Source organism: Neospora caninum, chromosome VIIa (assembly GCF_000208865.1).
Source record: "Neospora caninum Liverpool complete genome, chromosome VIIa".
NCBI classification, from domain to species: Eukaryota; Apicomplexa; class Conoidasida; order Eucoccidiorida; family Sarcocystidae; genus Neospora; species Neospora caninum.
Window position 1 is genome coordinate 886,291 of NC_018393.1, and position 17,954 is coordinate 904,244.

The 17,954-nt window shown below is 55.0% G+C and overlaps 5 protein-coding genes across 5 annotated transcripts in view; 2 read left to right on the top strand and 3 right to left on the bottom strand.

Moving 5' to 3' along the window:
- Positions 1-1,431, bottom strand: part of NCLIV_020200 (putative integral membrane protein) — a gene marked incomplete at both ends in the record, with an annotated part of 4,650 nt that extends 3,219 nt beyond the window's left edge. The window contains one exon of the mRNA XM_003882217.1: positions 508-1,431. Within this exon, the coding sequence (XP_003882266.1) occupies positions 508-1,431 (924 nt within the window). The remainder of the gene's footprint in view (positions 1-507) is intronic.
- Positions 1,432-3,891: 2,460 nt separating this feature from the next.
- On the bottom strand, positions 3,892-4,638 carry NCLIV_020210 (conserved hypothetical protein; the record flags this gene model as incomplete). Its single annotated transcript, XM_003882218.1, has 2 exons — positions 3,892-4,320; positions 4,621-4,638. 2 exons carry the CDS (start codon positions 4,636-4,638, stop codon positions 3,892-3,894), a joined length of 447 nt encoding a protein of 148 aa, XP_003882267.1.
- A 2,112-nt stretch (positions 4,639-6,750) lies between these two features.
- On the top strand, positions 6,751-10,436 carry NCLIV_020220 (putative elongation factor 2; the record flags this gene model as incomplete). The annotated part of the gene is made up of 3 exons (XM_003882219.1): positions 6,751-6,753; positions 7,738-8,628; positions 8,832-10,436. The coding sequence occupies 3 exons, from the start codon at positions 6,751-6,753 to the stop codon at positions 10,434-10,436; spliced, it is 2,499 nt and encodes an 832-aa protein (XP_003882268.1).
- Positions 10,437-12,726: 2,290 nt separating this feature from the next.
- Positions 12,727-15,197, bottom strand: NCLIV_020230 (hypothetical protein; the record flags this gene model as incomplete). The annotated part of the gene is made up of 6 exons (XM_003882220.1): positions 12,727-12,774; positions 13,244-13,275; positions 13,471-13,699; positions 14,144-14,266; positions 14,705-14,809; positions 15,102-15,197. The coding sequence occupies 6 exons, from the start codon at positions 15,195-15,197 to the stop codon at positions 12,727-12,729; spliced, it is 633 nt and encodes a 210-aa protein (XP_003882269.1).
- A 1,508-nt stretch (positions 15,198-16,705) lies between these two features.
- On the top strand, positions 16,706-17,362 carry NCLIV_020240 (conserved hypothetical protein; the record flags this gene model as incomplete). Its single annotated transcript, XM_003882221.1, has 6 exons — positions 16,706-16,831; positions 16,886-16,925; positions 16,962-17,024; positions 17,082-17,211; positions 17,263-17,288; positions 17,346-17,362. 6 exons carry the CDS (start codon positions 16,706-16,708, stop codon positions 17,360-17,362), a joined length of 402 nt encoding a protein of 133 aa, XP_003882270.1.
- Between the last annotated feature and the right edge of the window lie 592 nt (positions 17,363-17,954).

The following is a 17,954-nucleotide window of genomic DNA, read 5'->3' on the forward strand; positions in this document are numbered from 1 at the left end:
TTTCAAACTGCAACGTTCTCAGCAAATACAAGTGACCTCTTGCGCCCGGAGTTCTTCGTATGCACACACATCTACATATATATATATATATACATATATGCATTTCCATATGGATTTACATGTGTAGAAAATATAGATGTGTATGTTTGATTTTGTGACTCTCGATGCATCTGCCTGCACGCGCATGTGGAGGTTTTCTTGTGAATGCAGCAGGCGAGAGGAAAGGGAGTTTGTGGGGGAAGCGAGGGTTTCTGCGTTCCAAGTCCAGGCGCCGTTGGAGCGCGACAGTTCCAGGTTGTCCACCACGCGCGAAAGCGGGTGACCGGGTGTCCCGGGGACGTATTTAAGTGTATGTACACTCGCCCCGAAGCTACAGCAGCATCCGCCGTTGGAACCAAGAGAGAGGCGGCCGTCAAACGCGTGAGGAGGAGCGAGGCAGGCAGGTTCTTCAGGGGGCTTTCGGGTGTACAGTTAAGCTGGCAGATTCCGCTTTTTTGTTTCTCTTACCATCATGATGAAGATGAAAAAAGTGGAGTGGAGAAGGGCGGGTCGGCGCACGACGGAGACGAGTCTTCTCAGCTGCTCGCGGACCGGAAGCACTTCTGTCACAGGTTCAACCAGGAAGAAGTTGGCGAGAAAGACGGCGAGAGGAAGCGTCGTGGCAAGGAGGAAAACGTACTTTTTGTCCATGTAGTCGAGCAGGACTCCACTCAAGTAGGACATAACGGCGAAGCTGAGTTTCCGAAAGGCAAAGAAGATCGACACTGTCTTTGCGGTTCCGGCCTCCGAGGCGTCGCCCCGCCCTGCCTCGACGACTAGCGCCTCGCCGATGACGTTGCACATGGCGCTTCCGAGAAAGTACAGCAGGAGCAATCCAGTCGCTAGCCAAATGTTTGTGCACCCGACGAGGCCCATGCCCACCGTGGCGCATACGCAGAGAAACGCGCCGACAAAAATATACGATTTTCGGCGGTACCCAAAGAGCGGCAGATTGTCGCTCATCATCGCCCACACGGGTTTCACGGTCCAGGGAACTTTGAGTGTGCCCATGACGATGGCCAAGACGGCTGGGTCCAGTTTGAAGTCATCTTTGTAGAGGTAGAGAATCGCCAAGTTGCAGAGGACTTCCACGCCCTGGAGCATCGCAATGAGGCTGCTGATCACGCGGTTCGACGTGGGAACTCTCGACGGCGCTCGCGCCGTCGAGAGTTCTGTGTCGCGCTCGACGAGGTGCTTTTTCAAGGGCGGCAGTCCCAACAGGGATTTCGTCTCGGGGTGAGCAGACGCGACCGTCACTTCTCGGAACGAACCAAGGTGCCGGATTCCCTTCGCTTCGAAGCTTCCGTAGCACTCAGAGCTCGGAAGCGAGGTGACAACTTCACAAGACTCTTCGCCCGCCACAAAGGGGCAAACCGTGCGCGCGGTTGACATTGTGAGACTGGACGGAAACCCCGGGGAAGAGACTTTGAAGCCGGGGAGAGCCTTCCACCCCAGAAGCTGGACAAGCGACCGAAAAGCGGATCAAAAAGGGAGGAGCGAGCTCGGATCTCGGGTTGGACGGAGAAGACCGGGGAAACGTAAAAATGCCCCCGATCCTCAAGAGTCCCTACACCCGACCACCGAGACGCAGGTTGGAGCGAACCGCGCGCTACAGCGGCGCGTCACAGAATCGGCATGCAAAAGTGCCGGGAAACGGTCTGAAAAAGATAGAGACGGAGTTGGGAGAAGGAAAGGACGCCAGTTACTGGAGGGTATCCGTCTTCACTATAGAGTTCACCGTGATCTCCCGGTCCTTATACGGGAGGGTTCCCCGGCAGAACCGGGGGAGATGGCGCAGACCGGGCACTGCTGAGTTGCCTACCGAGAAAACGAGAAAATAGGGAACTACACGTTGCCCGAACCCCAAACCCAAAACGTCGCGGCAGACATTAAAGAAAAACCCATGCCCGCATCCACGGACTTCCACAGCCGGGGCACCGGGTGCTCAAACCCGCCGTCGTGCCGACGCTGCTGTCTCCCAAGCCTACAAAATTCCGGCGCTCCGTTTTATCACCAAATAAGGGAAGCAAGAAAAGGCTGCAGAGATAAAGGAACTCAGGTGAACGCGCAAGACAGTTCGCTCGCGACCGCCCGTCGATCGCGGAAACAAACGATGGAACCGAGCGGCTAGCGCGTAGGCGCCATGGTGCTAGGAGAGTGGCCGGCTAGTAGACCAAAATACGCCCCCGGTCCGGGAGGAGTTTTTCCTTCTAGCCGAAAGGCGCCCGTCTGCAGCGGGGGGTGAAGGTGCACGGTTCGAGAAGAATTTGCGAAGCTTGCGCGGGGAAGGCTGGACTTACAAGAAAGCGAGATCTGGAAAGGCGGAGGCGTTTTCGGCAACTGCGTATCGCCTGAGACGCCGCCTCACTCGATCGTTTCTGATTCGGCGGCGCGAGTTGCCACAGACAGAGGTTTCAGGGTCACCGCGGGCAGTTTTGGGGCTCATCGTATCGCGTGTTGTGCGGCGTGTGCTCGATGTGCTCGCCGATTTTTCCAAAAACCGAGAGACATGTCACAGGTACAAAAGTGACGGCGGGGGCGGCGTGGAAGGGGGGAAGATACAGAGCAGGATCCACCGGCGCGTAGTCGGCAGTGTTTGTATGCTTCTCTCTACGGGGGGGCTTGAGGAATCGATGTAACAAGGTACGACCACAGAGAGACACGGCGAGAAGGAAGTTCGCCTGCTCTAGCTTCCTACCATTTTGGGGCAACGTAACTCTTGGGGGCGACACCAGGCAATCGTTCAGTTTTCCTGGTCGCAGGTGCACAAGTTGAGAAAGGGTTCAGAGACCACGCGCGTCACTCGGCAGGCTCGGCACGAGGCGGGAAAGGCGTGCTCTACCGTATTTTAGTTGTGAGAAAGGCGCTGACTTCACTCGTTAGTGGATGTGCATGGTCCCACGAGGGAGGTTCGCCCTGTCTTTGCTGGCTGCTTCCATGGTGAGACTACTCCTTTCTGATGTTCGCCCATACTAACGGCGAGAAGGGAAGTGTGTTTCGAAGAGAAGGGGGTGTTCCCGGGGAAACGAAGGCCTGCACGGAACGTAAGAAACAGCCGTTCTTTTGTCAGAGGCCCTGTCCGAGGTTCACTTTGTAGCCTCAGGCACGGCAGTGGAACCCCCCCGGCTGCCTTAGGGGATCGCGACGCCAACAAGCGCACGTCTGAGAGGGAAGCGGCGCCTCGAGCACGAAAGGCCCAACCACGGAAATCCGTCAAAAGGACGCATGCCAATGGCGGCTAGAGCCTGTGAACGCGAACAGCTTCCAGCGTATATGTGAACAGCTCTGGAGGCAGCAGTTCCCTGCACAAAAGCGGGAACGCGCCTCCAGAGCATGCGGAGTCGAGTCGCACGTTTACCGCCTGCACTTTCGGCAGATCTCATCGTGTCTCGGGGGAGGCGTTCCGTGCGTACGGGGAAGTGTGCTGAATAGGAAGAGGAGATCCGGATATGCGCGGCAGGAACGGGGGAATGAAGATCAGTGCAGATGGATCGGACTGAAAGAGACGCTCCCTGCTCTAAGATGGTATCTCTAAGTTGGGTTCTGAACGAAGACGCGGAAGACTCCCGCCCAGCGGAAGCTCGAGTCGAGTGATGATTTATATTGACAAGAATCGCCACGTGTTCGAGCACGAACTCACGTCGAGATGCTCGCGTTTTTGCCGAGACAGTACGGGCAAGCCGCGAGGTGTCGGCGATGGAAAAATGGAAACTGGGTCTCACCGACGTGCTTCTGTGCACGGGAGACAGAACTCGCTGAACCCCCCCCCACCCCGCGCGCAGTGCGCGGTGCGCGACTGACGTTCAGCCGTCCACAAAAGGACTCTCTTGAGTCGCCCAATCATCTTTTTGTCTATCCCTCGATTGCCTTCTTTTCTGCAGAACTGCGTGCGTCTGGTCCGATTCGAAGCGCCCCCATTCCGTCTAAGAAAGCGCGTTTTAGCTCCTCGCTTGGGAAGACCATGGGGATCGCGGAGCCTGAAACCATGTAGATGGCGACACACGGTGTATTATCCGCGTCGAATGCATCGATTCGCTTCAGTTCGTCGCCGTATAACACACCGTGGATCTGTTCCAGCGGAACCGTTCTGCCTTTTTCACCAGCTTTTAGGATCAGCGACGTGCGACTTCTGTTGAGTTTTACGACGCACCGAACGCTTCCACCGTCACGGTGCATTAAACAGCATATGATGCCTTCGCAGAGCAGCGCCGCCGGGTCTTCCTGGAAAGCCGAGGAAAAACATGCAAAACGTTCATGGAACGCCTGCCGCACAAAACCTGCCTCAGACGGCTAGACCCTGTCGTCCATTTCCTTGACCAGCCCGCAGCATCACGGGAAAACGCACGTACTCTCCACAGCATGCATTCTACAGGAGCAGACGACACGCCGTAGATTCGTTCACAGATCACCAAAAAGTTTCTTCCGATAGTTTTTCCCAGCTGCTGATCGCCTATGTCAGGAGGCGGTGTGCAAACGCATCCATATATATATATATATGATATTCATAAATATATATATATATATATATATGAATATCACGAAATAGTGTGGGTCATACGTCTCACCGGTATTCAAGACTACACGTATACGACTGTTCATACGTTCACGAGGCTGTGCGTATCCGGACCCAGCAGCTACCCGCAGTGCACGTGATGAACCTCACCAGAGCGAGGGCTGTCCTACCTTTTCTTTTGGTGCTGCGTCTGAAGAATCCCCCGCTATCCTCAGTTCATCCTCAAACTGCTCTCCGCACCAGGGACGGCAAACGGCTGGTCGGACGCAGCACATGAGGTGGGATAGTGCATCAGCGAATCTGCCTTGTTCCACCTTCCTCCCAGGAGCGGCATCAGCGCGGAGCGCTTCTGGAGCTGCGGCCTGTGCCGGAGGTTGACTTTCCATCTCGGTTCAGCACACCGTTTTCGGCTCTCTGCAGTGTATTTCATCCGCCCGTGGCTTCGGGCGTCCTCGGCTCCACGCAGGCCGCTGCTTCCAGACACACAAACATACGCAGAGCTTCCGTACCGAAGCTCTTCTTTCCGGTTCAAAGATGTCCAGTTTTTCACGGCGAGACTGGCTCTATGCGTTGCGCAGCAAAAAGGCGATGCAACACAGCGGCATTGATACGGCAAGAAAGTCCTCTCGCTTGCCCGAGGCCTTCTCATCGAGTCACATCCAGCAGCTGGGAACTCAAGAAAAAGCAACCTTCTTCGACGGAAGGCCAGACTCTGTGACGGGAAAACTGTTCGCGGCACGGTGGACCGGCAACTGGACACGCCGCTCGAGGTTTTTTTCCGCAGGCAACGCATGCAGCCTACAGGAGCACGGTTGAGTCACCTGCTTCCTCTGGGGAACTACCACCGATATTCAGAGTATGGAAAGGACTCAAACTGCCATGCGGAAAAATCCCAAGGGAAAGGGCACCGGCCTGTCGAGAACGGCCGTCGACTCAACGGCAACGGCGTGTCCGAGCCTCCTCGATGCAGAGCCCGCGCAATGTGCAGGCTTGCAGATCGTTTCGAAAAAAGAGCCGTCCAAAAGACATGGCATTTCAGAAAAAGAATGTTGCGGCGCGAAGGAGCTCATTTAATGATCATTTTAGACTCCCGGACGCGCTGTGAGGAGGTTCACGCACAAGAGTGCGACCGCGCCGCCTCAAAAAAGTCCGCGCACACGGAGGGCCGCTCTCTGCCCAGAATACAGCATATTTCTACTGGGACAGCTGAGCGCAGGACTTTTGGACAAAACGCTCCGTCTTTCAAAGCCCCGTTTTGTGAATGGTTGCTAATATACACCGACCGCGCAAACCATATCGCGTGTCAAATTACCCAGCTTTTGTCTCCCTGCCAGTGCTCTTGCGATTCGGCGTACCACCGCGGGCTAACAGCAGAAGATTCTCTCCACAAACGAGGCCTTCGCCGTCGATCTTTTTCCAGCGATAGAAACAGGCACGCGGCTCGATGGGATCGGAACGTGCAGGTTTCGATCGCGCAGCGGTTATTTCCCCCCTCTATATAGGGCGGAGCTTTTTTCGCCAAAAAAGTCCGCCTTTCTCTTCCCGAATGCGGTCGGCTTACAGGCGAAGACACAGGACAGTTTCACTAGGGTACTACCACACACAGAGCCTAAACCCTCTCTGGCCACGCCGCCTTTCACGTGCGATTGTGTCCGTCTCTCGCAGCATCAAATACACGGCTGTAGCCTTCGTGAGCGACGCCCCCCTGTGGCTGGGAAACAGAGCATGATGAAGTCCCAGGAAAAACAGGAACCCGTATTTACAGAGTTCCCACTCGAGGAATGCCGGTGTGTAACACTTTTCCGCGTCGCCCATTGGCTTGTTGCACAGCCTTCGGCTTATATAAGAAATTCGCTTCGGCCCAGCTGCAACCCCCCCGGATTGGCCGTTGTCGTTTCCCACCTCGAGAGAGACACGGTGGCGTGATCGCGTGAAGGGGGTTAAATCGCAACTTTCCGGACGAAACCGTCTCGCGGAGGCTCCGGTGTTTCCTTTTACCGTAGTGAGGGGGACACGGCACCAAATGCTGGTCGGCGTCCCAGAGTTTTCGTCTGCTCTGTTCCGTGTTCCACGCCCCTTTTCTCTGGGCAGCGTCCTGAACTGTCTCTCAAAAAGGTTGTTTCTCTGTTTGGAAACTGTTTCTCTGTCTCCCCCTCGTCCGTTTTACCGGTTTCTTGCAACCCCCCCCCGTCGTCAAAATGGTACGTCTTTCCCGTGTTGTCGGGCCCACAGTCCGGCAAAGAAACCAAATCCCGTTGTCTCCAGCGCCAGGTGACGGCTTTGGCAGCAAATGGGACATTCGGTTCGGGCAAACAGCACGGGTTTTCCGTTTCCACAGAACGTGAAAGTTCCTGCGCCGTCGACAGGGTTGCAACGGCCACGTGATGCGAGGGCTTTTCCCACAGTGCCCCCGTCAACGACAAGTCCTCGTTTCTGTGGTTGAATTTCCGATGGGGAAAACAGTGGGCACACGTTTTTCGCTCGTCTCTCTAAACCAAACCACACTAATCGGTTTTGTAGAAGCGTCTGAAATAGAGCGGAAGTGGGGGCGCGCGTAATCGGGGGGTGCGTGTGTCGACGGTGTCTCTGCTGCGTCGGTAGTCAAGAATGGGCCGGTTTTCCGTTTTTGTCCACGAAGGGACGGAAAATTAAAGCATTCGGTGCTAAAGATGAAAGTCGGTTCTGGTCTGAGTCGTTCCCCCTTTTGTGGTGCGTCCGACGACGGACGGTGTCCCTCGCCGCGTCATATAAGAAGAGGAACCACATCTGTACATCGTCCGCCAAGATACTGGATGTACACAACGGAGATGGGTTCGAAACACGTTGTCTCGTCTACATCTCATTTCCACAGAACGGCGCAACTCCATTCCATTGGCTGTGTGTATAGATACATTGTCCTCCGCCGTTGTGCCGTCAGCGAAAGCATTGGGACTCTCTCTGTATGGGGTGACGGTGTACTGGGAGCGGCGCTGAATATTTCTCCAGAGACCAAGTTTTCCGTTGGGCTAACCGGTTCGCGGAGAATGCGACAGGAACGCGTGTAGAAGAAACAACTGTTCCGTAGCACTTTTTGTCGTGGGTGTTTCGCGAGATGGCCTGCTTGAAAGAACGTGTGCAGGCCGCTGTGTCTTGCTTTCAGGCGCATCATCTGACGTTTGTGCTCGGGGCGTCTCATGTGTGTTTAGGTGAACTTCTCGGTGGAGCAGATGCGCGAGATTATGGGCAATCCGAAGAACATTCGGAACATGTCCGTTATTGCCCACGTCGATCACGGCAAGTCGACGCTGACGGACTCCCTGGTCTCCAAGGCGGGTATTATCTCTGCCAAGGCGGCCGGTGACGCGCGTTTCACAGACACTCGTGCTGACGAGCAGGAGCGTTGCATCACTATCAAGTCGACCGGTATTTCCATGTACTTTGAGCACGATATGGAAGACGGCAAGGGTGCCCAGCCGTACCTCATCAACCTGATCGACTCTCCGGGACACGTCGATTTCTCTTCCGAGGTCACAGCCGCTCTGCGCGTCACCGACGGTGCCCTCGTCGTCGTCGACACCATCGAAGGTGTGTGCGTGCAAACAGAGACTGTGCTGCGCCAGGCTCTCGCGGAGCGTATCCGCCCCGTGCTCCACGTGAACAAGGTTGACCGCGCTCTCCTCGAGTTGCAGATGGACGGCGAAGAGATCTACCAGACCTTTGCTCGCACCATCGAGAACGTGAACGTCATCATCTCCACGTACAACGACGAGCTCATGGGAGACGTCCAGGTGTACCCCGAGAAGGGAACCGTCTCCTTCGGTAGCGGTCTCCACGGCTGGGCCTTCACCGTCGAGCGCTTCTCCAAGATCTACGCGAAGAAGTTCGACGTGCCCAAGGAGAAGATGATGGAGCGCCTGTGGGGCAACAACTTCTACAACGCCAAGGAGAAGAAGTGGACCAAGTCCCAGTCGGAGAACACCCGCCGCGCTTTCTGCCAGTTTATCATGGACCCCATCTGCACGCTCTTCACGTCCATCATGAACGACGAGAAGGAAAAGTACACCAAGATGCTGGGTAGCTTGGGCATCGAACTCAAGGTAAGAAGAACGTGGGTCTGCGTGTGTGTGTGTGTGTGTGAAGCTGTCAAGGGTTGCGCGGGGAGTCCAGAAAAGACGGCGGCAGGCAGTTTTCGCACGGTTGTCCGGGGCGAGACGCGGGGGAAAGGCTATATCAACCGCCGCGCCGTCGGGGTCGAAGCGGCGTCAAACTTTTTTCCCTCTGTCCCCCATTCGTTTCTCAGGGTGACGACAAGGACTTGACGGGCAAGGCGCTGCTGAAGCGCGTCATGCAGCTCTGGCTCCCGGCCGGCGACACGCTGCTGGAGATGGTGGTCCGTCACTTGCCTTCTCCGTTCGCGGCGCAAAAGTACAGAGTCGAGAACTTGTACGAGGGCCCGATGGACGACGAGGCTGCGCAAGGCATTCGCAACTGCGATCCGAATGCGCCGCTGATGATGTACGTCAGCAAAATGGTTCCGACTTCCGACAAGGGTCGCTTCTACGCGTTTGGTCGCGTCTTCTCCGGAACGGTGGCGACTGGCCAGAAGGTCCGCATCCAGGGGCCGCGCTACGTGCCGGGCGAGAAGACCGACTTGTACTTGAAGAGCATCCAGCGCACGGTCATCATGATGGGCAAGTACGTCGAGCACGTGCAGGACGTGCCTTGCGGCAACACCTGCTGCCTGGTCGGTGTGGACCAGTACCTGCTCAAGTCGGGTACGCTGACGACCCTGGACACTGCGCACAACATCGCGGACATGAAGTACTCGGTGTCGCCCGTCGTGCGCGTGGCCGTGAAGCCGAAGGACAACAAGGAGTTGCCCAAGCTCGTGGAAGGTTTGAAGAAGCTGTCCAAGTCGGACCCGCTGGTCGTGTGCACGACCGAAGAGTCCGGCGAGCACATCATTGCCGGGTGCGGTGAGCTCCACGTCGAAATCTGCCTGAAGGATCTCCGCGACGAGTACGCGCAGATCGACTTCACGGTCTCCGACCCCGTCGTCTCGTACCGCGAGACTGTCTCTGCGCCGTCGCACATGACTTGCCTGTCCAAGTCCCCGAACAAGCACAACAGGCTGTACATGGTGGCCGAGCCGTTCCCCGACGGGCTGGCGGACGCCATCGAGGCTGGCCAAGTCAACGCGCGCGACGACCCGAAGGAGCGCGCGAACGTCTTGGCTGAGAAGTACGACTTTGACAAGAACGCAGCTCTCAAGATCTGGTGCTTCGGCCCGGAGACCACTGGCGCCAACATGCTCATCGACACGACTCAGGGAGTGCAGTACCTGAGCGAAATCAAGGAGCACTGCAACTCGGCCTTCCAGTGGGCGAGCAAGGAAGGTGTGCTCTGCGAAGAAAACATGCGAGGCATCCGCTTCAACCTGACCGACGTCACCATGCACGCCGACGCCATTCACCGTGGCGCTGGCCAGATCATGCCGACGTGCCGCCGCGTCCTGTACGCTTGCCAGCTGGCCTCCGCGCCGCGCCTCCAAGAGCCCATGTTCTTGGTCGACATCACCTGTCCGCAGGACGCTGTCGGAGGCATCTACTCGACGCTCAACACCCGTCGCGGCCACGTCTTCCACGAGGAACAACGCTCCGGCACGCCCCTCGTCGAAATCAAGGCGTACCTCCCCGTCGCGGAGTCCTTCGGTTTCACCACCGCCCTGCGTGCAGCTACCTCCGGACAGGCCTTCCCGCAGTGCGTGTTTGACCACTGGAGCACGCTCAACGGCGATCCCCTCGAGAAGGGGTCCAAGATGGAGGAACTGGTCCACAACATCCGTACCCGGAAGAACCTGAAGCCGGAGATCCCGCCCTTCGACAACTACTACGACAAGCTGTAAAAGGCGCAGGCTCTGGAGATAGTGGCGCGCTGCAACCGACGATTCGCGCGCGCGCGGAGCTGTACATACACGTGAGTGGCGCGCACGGCCTGAAGTGTCGAGCGTCCGCCAAGCAAAACCATCCAGTCGCCGATAGAGGGGAAAGCTTGAGCGGACGGACCCGAGGGGAGGCAGACGCGCGCGGCATCTCTCGGGAGAGAGACCCCGCCTAAGTGGAATGCGCACATGTCCAATGCGCTTAAAAAGAAGACACCCTGCATCTCTGTGTATATCTCTGTCTTTCGTTGTCTGTGTGTATGCATGCGGGCCGCCCCGTCGCGTGGCCAGAACGATGTAGTGGCAAAACACGTGGAGTCCCCGTCCATGTACGAAACCAGTTGTAGATCTGTCTTCGCTAGAGGAAGCTCGCCGCGTGTGGCGTTGCGAGAAAGTCGTGCTTCGTAAACGGCCATGTAAGTTTTGAAGCGTCGTGGACCGGAGAAAGTGTGTGGTGTCTGTGACCCGAAAGACGTGTGTCATACGTTTGTACATGTGGTAGACAGGAAGGGTTAGGCACGCGCATATACGTGTATGTTTACGTGCATGTGTATTCGTATGTACGGCAGAAAAGCGGTTGTTCGTTTTTGTGAGGGCATGTGTCGGACGCTGTCTCGAGACAGCGTCTGGCGTGCAATTGACGGGTTCCCCTCTTCCTCTGTTTCTACCGTGACCCGAACCAGTTCTATCATGTGACGGCTCTTTAGGCCTCCAGGACCTCAGTTTTGTTCAGAAATTAAGTCATTCTTTGCATTCGGTGCAAGCAAAGCGCTTCAAAGCTTTCAACCCTATACGCGCTTTTTTCGCACACGGACCCCGCAACACAGTTCCAGAAGCACCCCCGCCTTTTCACCCACTCGTCTCGGTGACGAAAAAACGCAGACCCAATTCTACATGCATTAGCGACCAAGTGAGGCAGAGCTGCTTACACACGACGGGTTCCCCCAAAACTTGCAACTTTGTCATTCCACAACCGATTCATCCAGAATCACAGTTGTGGAGTACTTTTTGCTATTTTCGACGTATTTGCATGATGGCCATCTAGCGTGTGACACACGGACTCGTGAAATCGTTAGAGCCCCAGGTTTACTCCGAGTCTTGCCGAACCGACAAAAGCAATTTGAGCGTTTTTACGCGCTACCGCTGTTCTTTCGGTACCTTGGCGGTGTGCGATCACTTTTGCGGATACAGCTAGAACCACAGGTAGCGCAGCTGCCTTCAGCGATCTAAGCTTTTTCCATCTTTAGTTTTTTTTGTCGAGTAGATGGCTGTAGTAGACTTCGATCGCATGATCTAGGGCGTGCATATACAGGGGTTGGACGGTCGTTTACGTATGCGGTGCAAAAGAGTCTGTAGCGAAAGAAACTTCACATCCCGAAGCTTCCTCTCGAGCTTATGCATGTGAATACGGTGCTGTAAATTTGGGTATGCATACGCATGCAGTTTTCAACTTTTGTCCTGGGATCTGGTGGTGCCCGTAGCGAGCGATTCATGCAGCCCACTAGAGAGGCGGCGATAGACAGTCGCCGACTTGCTTGGCGCGGGCAGAAACGAATAAATGTGTGTGTCATTATCTACTATTTATGTCACGGAACGAGCCACGCCTGCGGTGCATTGTAGCCTGGGCATGTGTGTTTATTTTCGATATTTAGCCGTCCGAAGCATCCCACCTCCCGCTTAAAAAAACAACGGTGGTATGAGAGGATAGGGAACTCCGATGTGTTCGGAACAACGAAAGACGCAATGGGAGTCTGCGCGCGGCAGCACCGCCCTTCAGAAATAACGGCAATACCGTGTTTCCAATCCTTTGCGTCTATTTGTGAGAACCCACAACATCCAAGTCTCGCGATCGTTTGAAGTCATTCGTGGCCAAGAATGCGCAGGGAGATTTCGAAACGAAATCATCCTGGCTTTCGGCCATCCCAAGCGGCTGCAAGTGGTACGGAGAAAATCAAGAAAACAACTGCTCGGGTTGTGTGCACGTCATCTTCAAAAACCCAAACAGCGCGCGGTAACTGTTTTGCATTGTTTCAGAACCTCAAACCCGGAGCAAGGGTAAAAAACCTGTGACGCGAAAACGAACCTGCGTTGTTTCGTACGAGCCGCTGCATACCCGCACGTGTGTTTACAGATTTGTGTATGCGCGGGTACGCAGCCACGTTTGTGTACTCGCATGTACACTGGGAAAACCTAGAGACAAAGCGTCAAATCGGTACATACGAACATGGAGAGAGACATTGCGAGTAGCGACCCCTCAAGATATGACGCACCGATTTCTGGACTTGGAAGACGATGTTGAGCGCTGCACACCCAGAAAAACAATGCGACAACTGAGGGATTCTTCCTGGTACAGCGTCTGCAGGCAGAAACTTCATTCGAGGTGCACTGTTCGGGCCGAGTCGCCCACTTCAAGTTGCAGAAACGAGGTTCAATCCAGGCATGCATTTGACCGTCAAAAGCAAAAGCAGAACCAGACTCGTGCAGACCCTGCCTATCCTATACACAGAGATAGACAAGGTAGCGACGCAGAACAGGGAACACGCCTCACTACGCTCAGCTCTTTCTTGCCGAAGCTGTCTTGCGTCCAAAGTCAGCTGGCCTGTGTCTCTTTCCCGCGTGAGAGTGCGCACTGCCTTGGCAAAGTGTTCGAGGTGCTGCGCCTGCCAATCACGTTCCTCTGCAGCTCGGATCTGTCTTTTTTCGTCTCGAGGTACGGAAACTTACTTGTTGCTTAGTCAGCTGCGACGTGGACGGGCCTGGAAGTCAAAAACAGCCAGCATGGGCGCACGTTGAGTTCCCGCACCTTTTTCACCGAGTCCTCGGCGAGAAGGCAATCGCGAGTCCTTGATGCTCGTCCTATGCTTCTGCCTCGACTGTCGTCAGGACACAAATGTCTGAGCATATTGCGCGTGTGTCTTAGAAACGAACGTCCTGGCTTTGCAATTTAGTTTGCACGGATGACGACTCACCGCCGCTGATCGCTTTTTCCGGAGCTTACCTTTGGCACCCGAGGCCGCGCTCTTGGCTGCTTTTGGTGCTGCCTTTTCACTTCCTGAGGCCGCGGCGGAGCTTTGCGCTCTGAAAAGGTGAAAACTTCGAGCGCGTCGCTGCTTCTCTTTGCGAGCCTGTTGGACTCTCTGGCAGTCATGGTCTTCCTGGAGACGATGCTTCAAACACACAGCCTGGTCGCATGCCTTGCAGCGGTAAGTCGTGATATCTGTGAGGCGCTGAAATGCAGACGCAGGGCCAGGAAAAAAGCCATACCAAAGCATGTGGTTCGGCAAGACAAGTGCGCTGTCAACTACCTCTTCAGAGTCTTCAAGCTACGGCGTCTGCATCTCCTGGTTGGGCACAGGCAAACTGCACGGATGCGTGATTTCGGGAAGGCGCTGAACAAAAAAGGACGCGCGGCCCACGTCGAACAGTCATTTAGAGTCGGAGGCACTCGATACTTTCAGGACAAAAGCGCCACGCGCTTTGATTCACCTGACTGGCTGTTCTGCATGCCGCGCAGGGACGTGGCGTCGAGTCCCGCGTGACAACGGTGGACATTAGAAGATGCGTTCCCGAACAGCTGTGGTCACGGGCTACATCGGTCGACGAGGATACTTCACGTTTGCAGGAAAGGAACGTCGGAGACAGCAAGGCGTGTTGTATTTTCTGGCACTTGCCTCTCGGCAGCCGCGAATGGGACAGGCGTTGCCCCTCAGCTGGCGACGCCTTTCGTCGTACTTCTCCGGTTGACACGCGGGCACATGCCGTTCCGCCGCTGAGGCTTCGGCTTCTTCATTTCTCTGAACACATAACATTAACGGGAAACAGCTTCGCAGGCAGATAGCAGATACAGGGGTGCACGAAAAAACAGGCTCTTTCACTCCGCACCCCGCACGCAGTACGACTGCGAGTGACGCAGGCCACACCGAGGAGCTGCGGGGGAATCTCGGAATAGACTGAGACAGGCAACCAAATCCTCCGTACGTAGGGGCTTCAAAGACGCCTCCCTTTGGGGCAAAATCGTCGCTTGGGCAAATGGGATTGGCCGGCTGAGATGCGCACCCACGTGGAAGAAGAGGCCGCAAATTGCGTGAAGACCTCACAAGACGGGACCAGCAAGAACTATGTGGACACACGAACGCAGTAACCGTGCAGAGACGGCGCCAGGGAGTGTTCGGAAAGGCGCACCACGTTATTTTCGTCGCTTTTGAGTAGAGTGCACTTTGATGAAGACTTACCATTGGCACGGCTTCCAAACATGTTGGGCATACATACACCCGTCGATCTCCAGAACGAATTCGCGGGCAGTTGTGGCTCTCCGGAACGTAGTGATCGACACAGAACTGATGGATCAGAAGAGAAAAAACGGAGCGCCTACAGTGGTGGTGCAAGACGAGAAAAACTAAAAGGGGCGGAAGACGCTGCCAGGTGCCCGGTATCGGACTGCGCCATGGAATCAGAGCTCAGTAGATTGTGTTCTATCTGTCGTGAAGATTGAGTGACAAACAGTGAGCTGCTTGAACCGCATCGATGGAGGAACAGTATCCTCCGTCCCGTCGAGAGCACTTTGAACCCTGACTTGTTCTGCCGCACAACGGAGTGCCTGTGCCAGATGCCGGCGCGTTCGAGACTCACCACTTTGCCGCATTTGTTGCAGTGGAACGGAAGGAAATCCCGCATGCCACACAAGGCCGCGCTGCAAACGTCTCCCTTATCTGAAAAGACCGCCATTGCGGCGAGGGTTGCGGAGCAGGTATACGTTTCTAAAAACCTCTGTCTCGTAAACCGAATCTTGAACCAGTGCTAAACGCTCCGTACAGGAGTCAGGGGTCATCTGATCCCTGACTGTGTCACAAGTGTAGAGCGCTCGTGGAGCATGCTGATCTAGAAGGCTACCCTCAGCTGCTCCACAGATAACAGACAAGGTATTGCCTGGCGACAAGCTGCAAGGCGTGGAATGTCAAGTTTGACTGCCCGTCACAAACGAAGTGGGATTCAGAGCTCGCAAATGCTGGCAGCGTATGAGCGATACTTCTTCACGGAGGTTTAAATACACATCTTTCTCGGACAAATTCCGCAGACAAAAGATCCAGCGAATTGCAATATAACCACAGCGGGCTGAGCCGCGCGATTTCCCCGGGACACGCGGAACTCGCTCACTAGATCAGAGGATGCGACCAAACTCAAGGACGCTTCATCCAAGCCCAGCATGCGACAATTCAGTCGAGAATACAGGCAGAATGCACGCAGTCCAGGTCGCCACCAGCTGTCTTAACGGCAAATTCGGACTGACAGACACTCCGGACGGAAGCAGGCAAACCGCCCGAATGTGTCACGGGAAGGACGATCACAAATCAGCAGTGCTCGACGCCAAGTTGATTCACACGAAGACGGTCTGTATTTTGCAGGCATTTTACACAGTTGTGAATGCTGCTTTGAACGGGTATCACCTCGGCAGATCAGCGGATGGGAGCGGTCTAGGACTTTTCGGCCAGCTGTTTAAAACTGCATGCGGCAAGGCTGTACCGCTTTCTGGTCACAGCAGTCCTGCCAGCGGCCAGGTGGCAACAAAGCTGATCTCCGGAGATACACACTCAAGGGGGCACAGCATGTTCCTGAGGCACATTGAACAATGGATGAATTTACTGAAATCATTCTCACAGTTATACATCAGCAGCATGCCTCAGTGAGCACTCATCTCCCCGGATTGCCCGTGCGCAAGAAACAGAACCGGAACATGTCTAGGGCGAAAGGATCCAAACTGCAATACAGTCGGAACTCATGTTTAAAACTGTCGCTGTAGGTGGATCATCCACTGTGTCTGTTCCGCTGTTGCTGTGCTTAGTCGTCCCAAAGCTCCTTATTCCTTCAATATTTAGTGGGCCACAGGAACAGATCTAGATGGGGCTTGTCCTCCTGATGTGATCTTCTTTCGCTTTCCCGATCCCTTGCCGGTTTGCAATGGAAAGAGCATTAATCCTAGGATACCGCTCAGAGTCTGGGTCTTTTTTCGCGTACATAGAATGAGAGTGGGTGAAAACAACAGAACTGCTTGAGATCTACCCAAAGTATCTGCCACCAAATCCGACTGTATGTACAGCACAGCGCACAGTGGTACACACTCTGCAGCCCGCACTCTTGCAGTTTTCCTCGTGACCCGCCGGTGGAGATCAAGGCAGACCCCCGCAGTGAAGGTCATGGTATCCTAGATGTTCTCGTTGCTTTCAGGGGGAGAACTCATGGGGCAAGCTTCTGCAGTTGTAACCGCGGTGGTTGGTCTCCTCTGCGCGGCAGCGATGGTTCAGGAATTCCCAGCCACTCACGCACCGAATTGTGATGTCCCTTCACCAGAAGGCTTTGAGCCAGTAAGCAGGCAAAAGCACGGTCCTTAGTTGTTCAGACCTCATGAGACCTCCCAGGGATGCGAGCCGGGGAACGCGTGTGTCCAGCCATGCTACAGTTTACACGGCAAGAAACAACTGGTTTAACCGATAGGGGTTTCTTGCCAACTCAAAGGCCTACGTTTTATTACCAGGGACTGCCGCCAGCAGACGGTCAGCACTTTGCACTGGTCGGTCGATTCCGAGGAAGAGTCTGTAACTATACCGATTTCAGATGTATGGATCGAAGTCTTGTCGGTGAAACGCTCACCCACAGTGTGTGACGGAGAGCTGTTGGAAGTGTTTCCTCCGGAGAAACAATTTTCTGGCTCTTTTTCCATTACGCCGATCGCAAATCATGGAAGGCCTGCCGAAACGTATGTGGCCTCTCTGCTCTGCTGGAAATGAGCCTGCAGGGACGTTCCTTGTGGCAATCTTCCAGGTATGGAGCACTTGTGAGTAAGGAAGACAGGGAAACAGATTATTTGGTGTTGCTCAGGGGAGTCGTGCGGATAGCAGCGTACTAACCGCACAGAAATTCTGTATCTCTAAGTTTTGACCGGCAGCTAACAAGAGATTCAGCGTGATAACGAACGAACGTTTCTCCTCTACATTTATATCTTCCGTCTGTGTTAACACATACGCGCGCGGCTTTGTCTAACGTAACTCCAACACACTAATATTTGAATGTTGACGCACCTTCACCTACTTTCTGCACGTCGCCCTACGACCCCTCGCCGAATTGACAGGTCGGTAGCTGAGTAATTTCCTATCGATTGCACTTCCTCTGGCATCACATAGTGACTCCCTTCAACGTAAGAACCTTAAGATAGCATTTCCTGCATAATAAATGCACCAGGCAGTCGCCTCACAATCAGTCCCCTCATTCTGGTCACGGTGACACGCATAATTTGCAGGAAACCATAGGGTGTCCTGCCGTGGACCAAAGAGCATTAGCCTGGAAGCATGTACGAGGTTTAGAACTTGGACGTCAAATCTTCCTGCTACAAGGCTGTTTCGGGAGCTCCGAATGATCCCTCTTCCTTCAGTGTTGCCCTGCAATGTGGTCACGCGCCTGCGTTTACCCACCTTACGGCAGCAAGGGCAC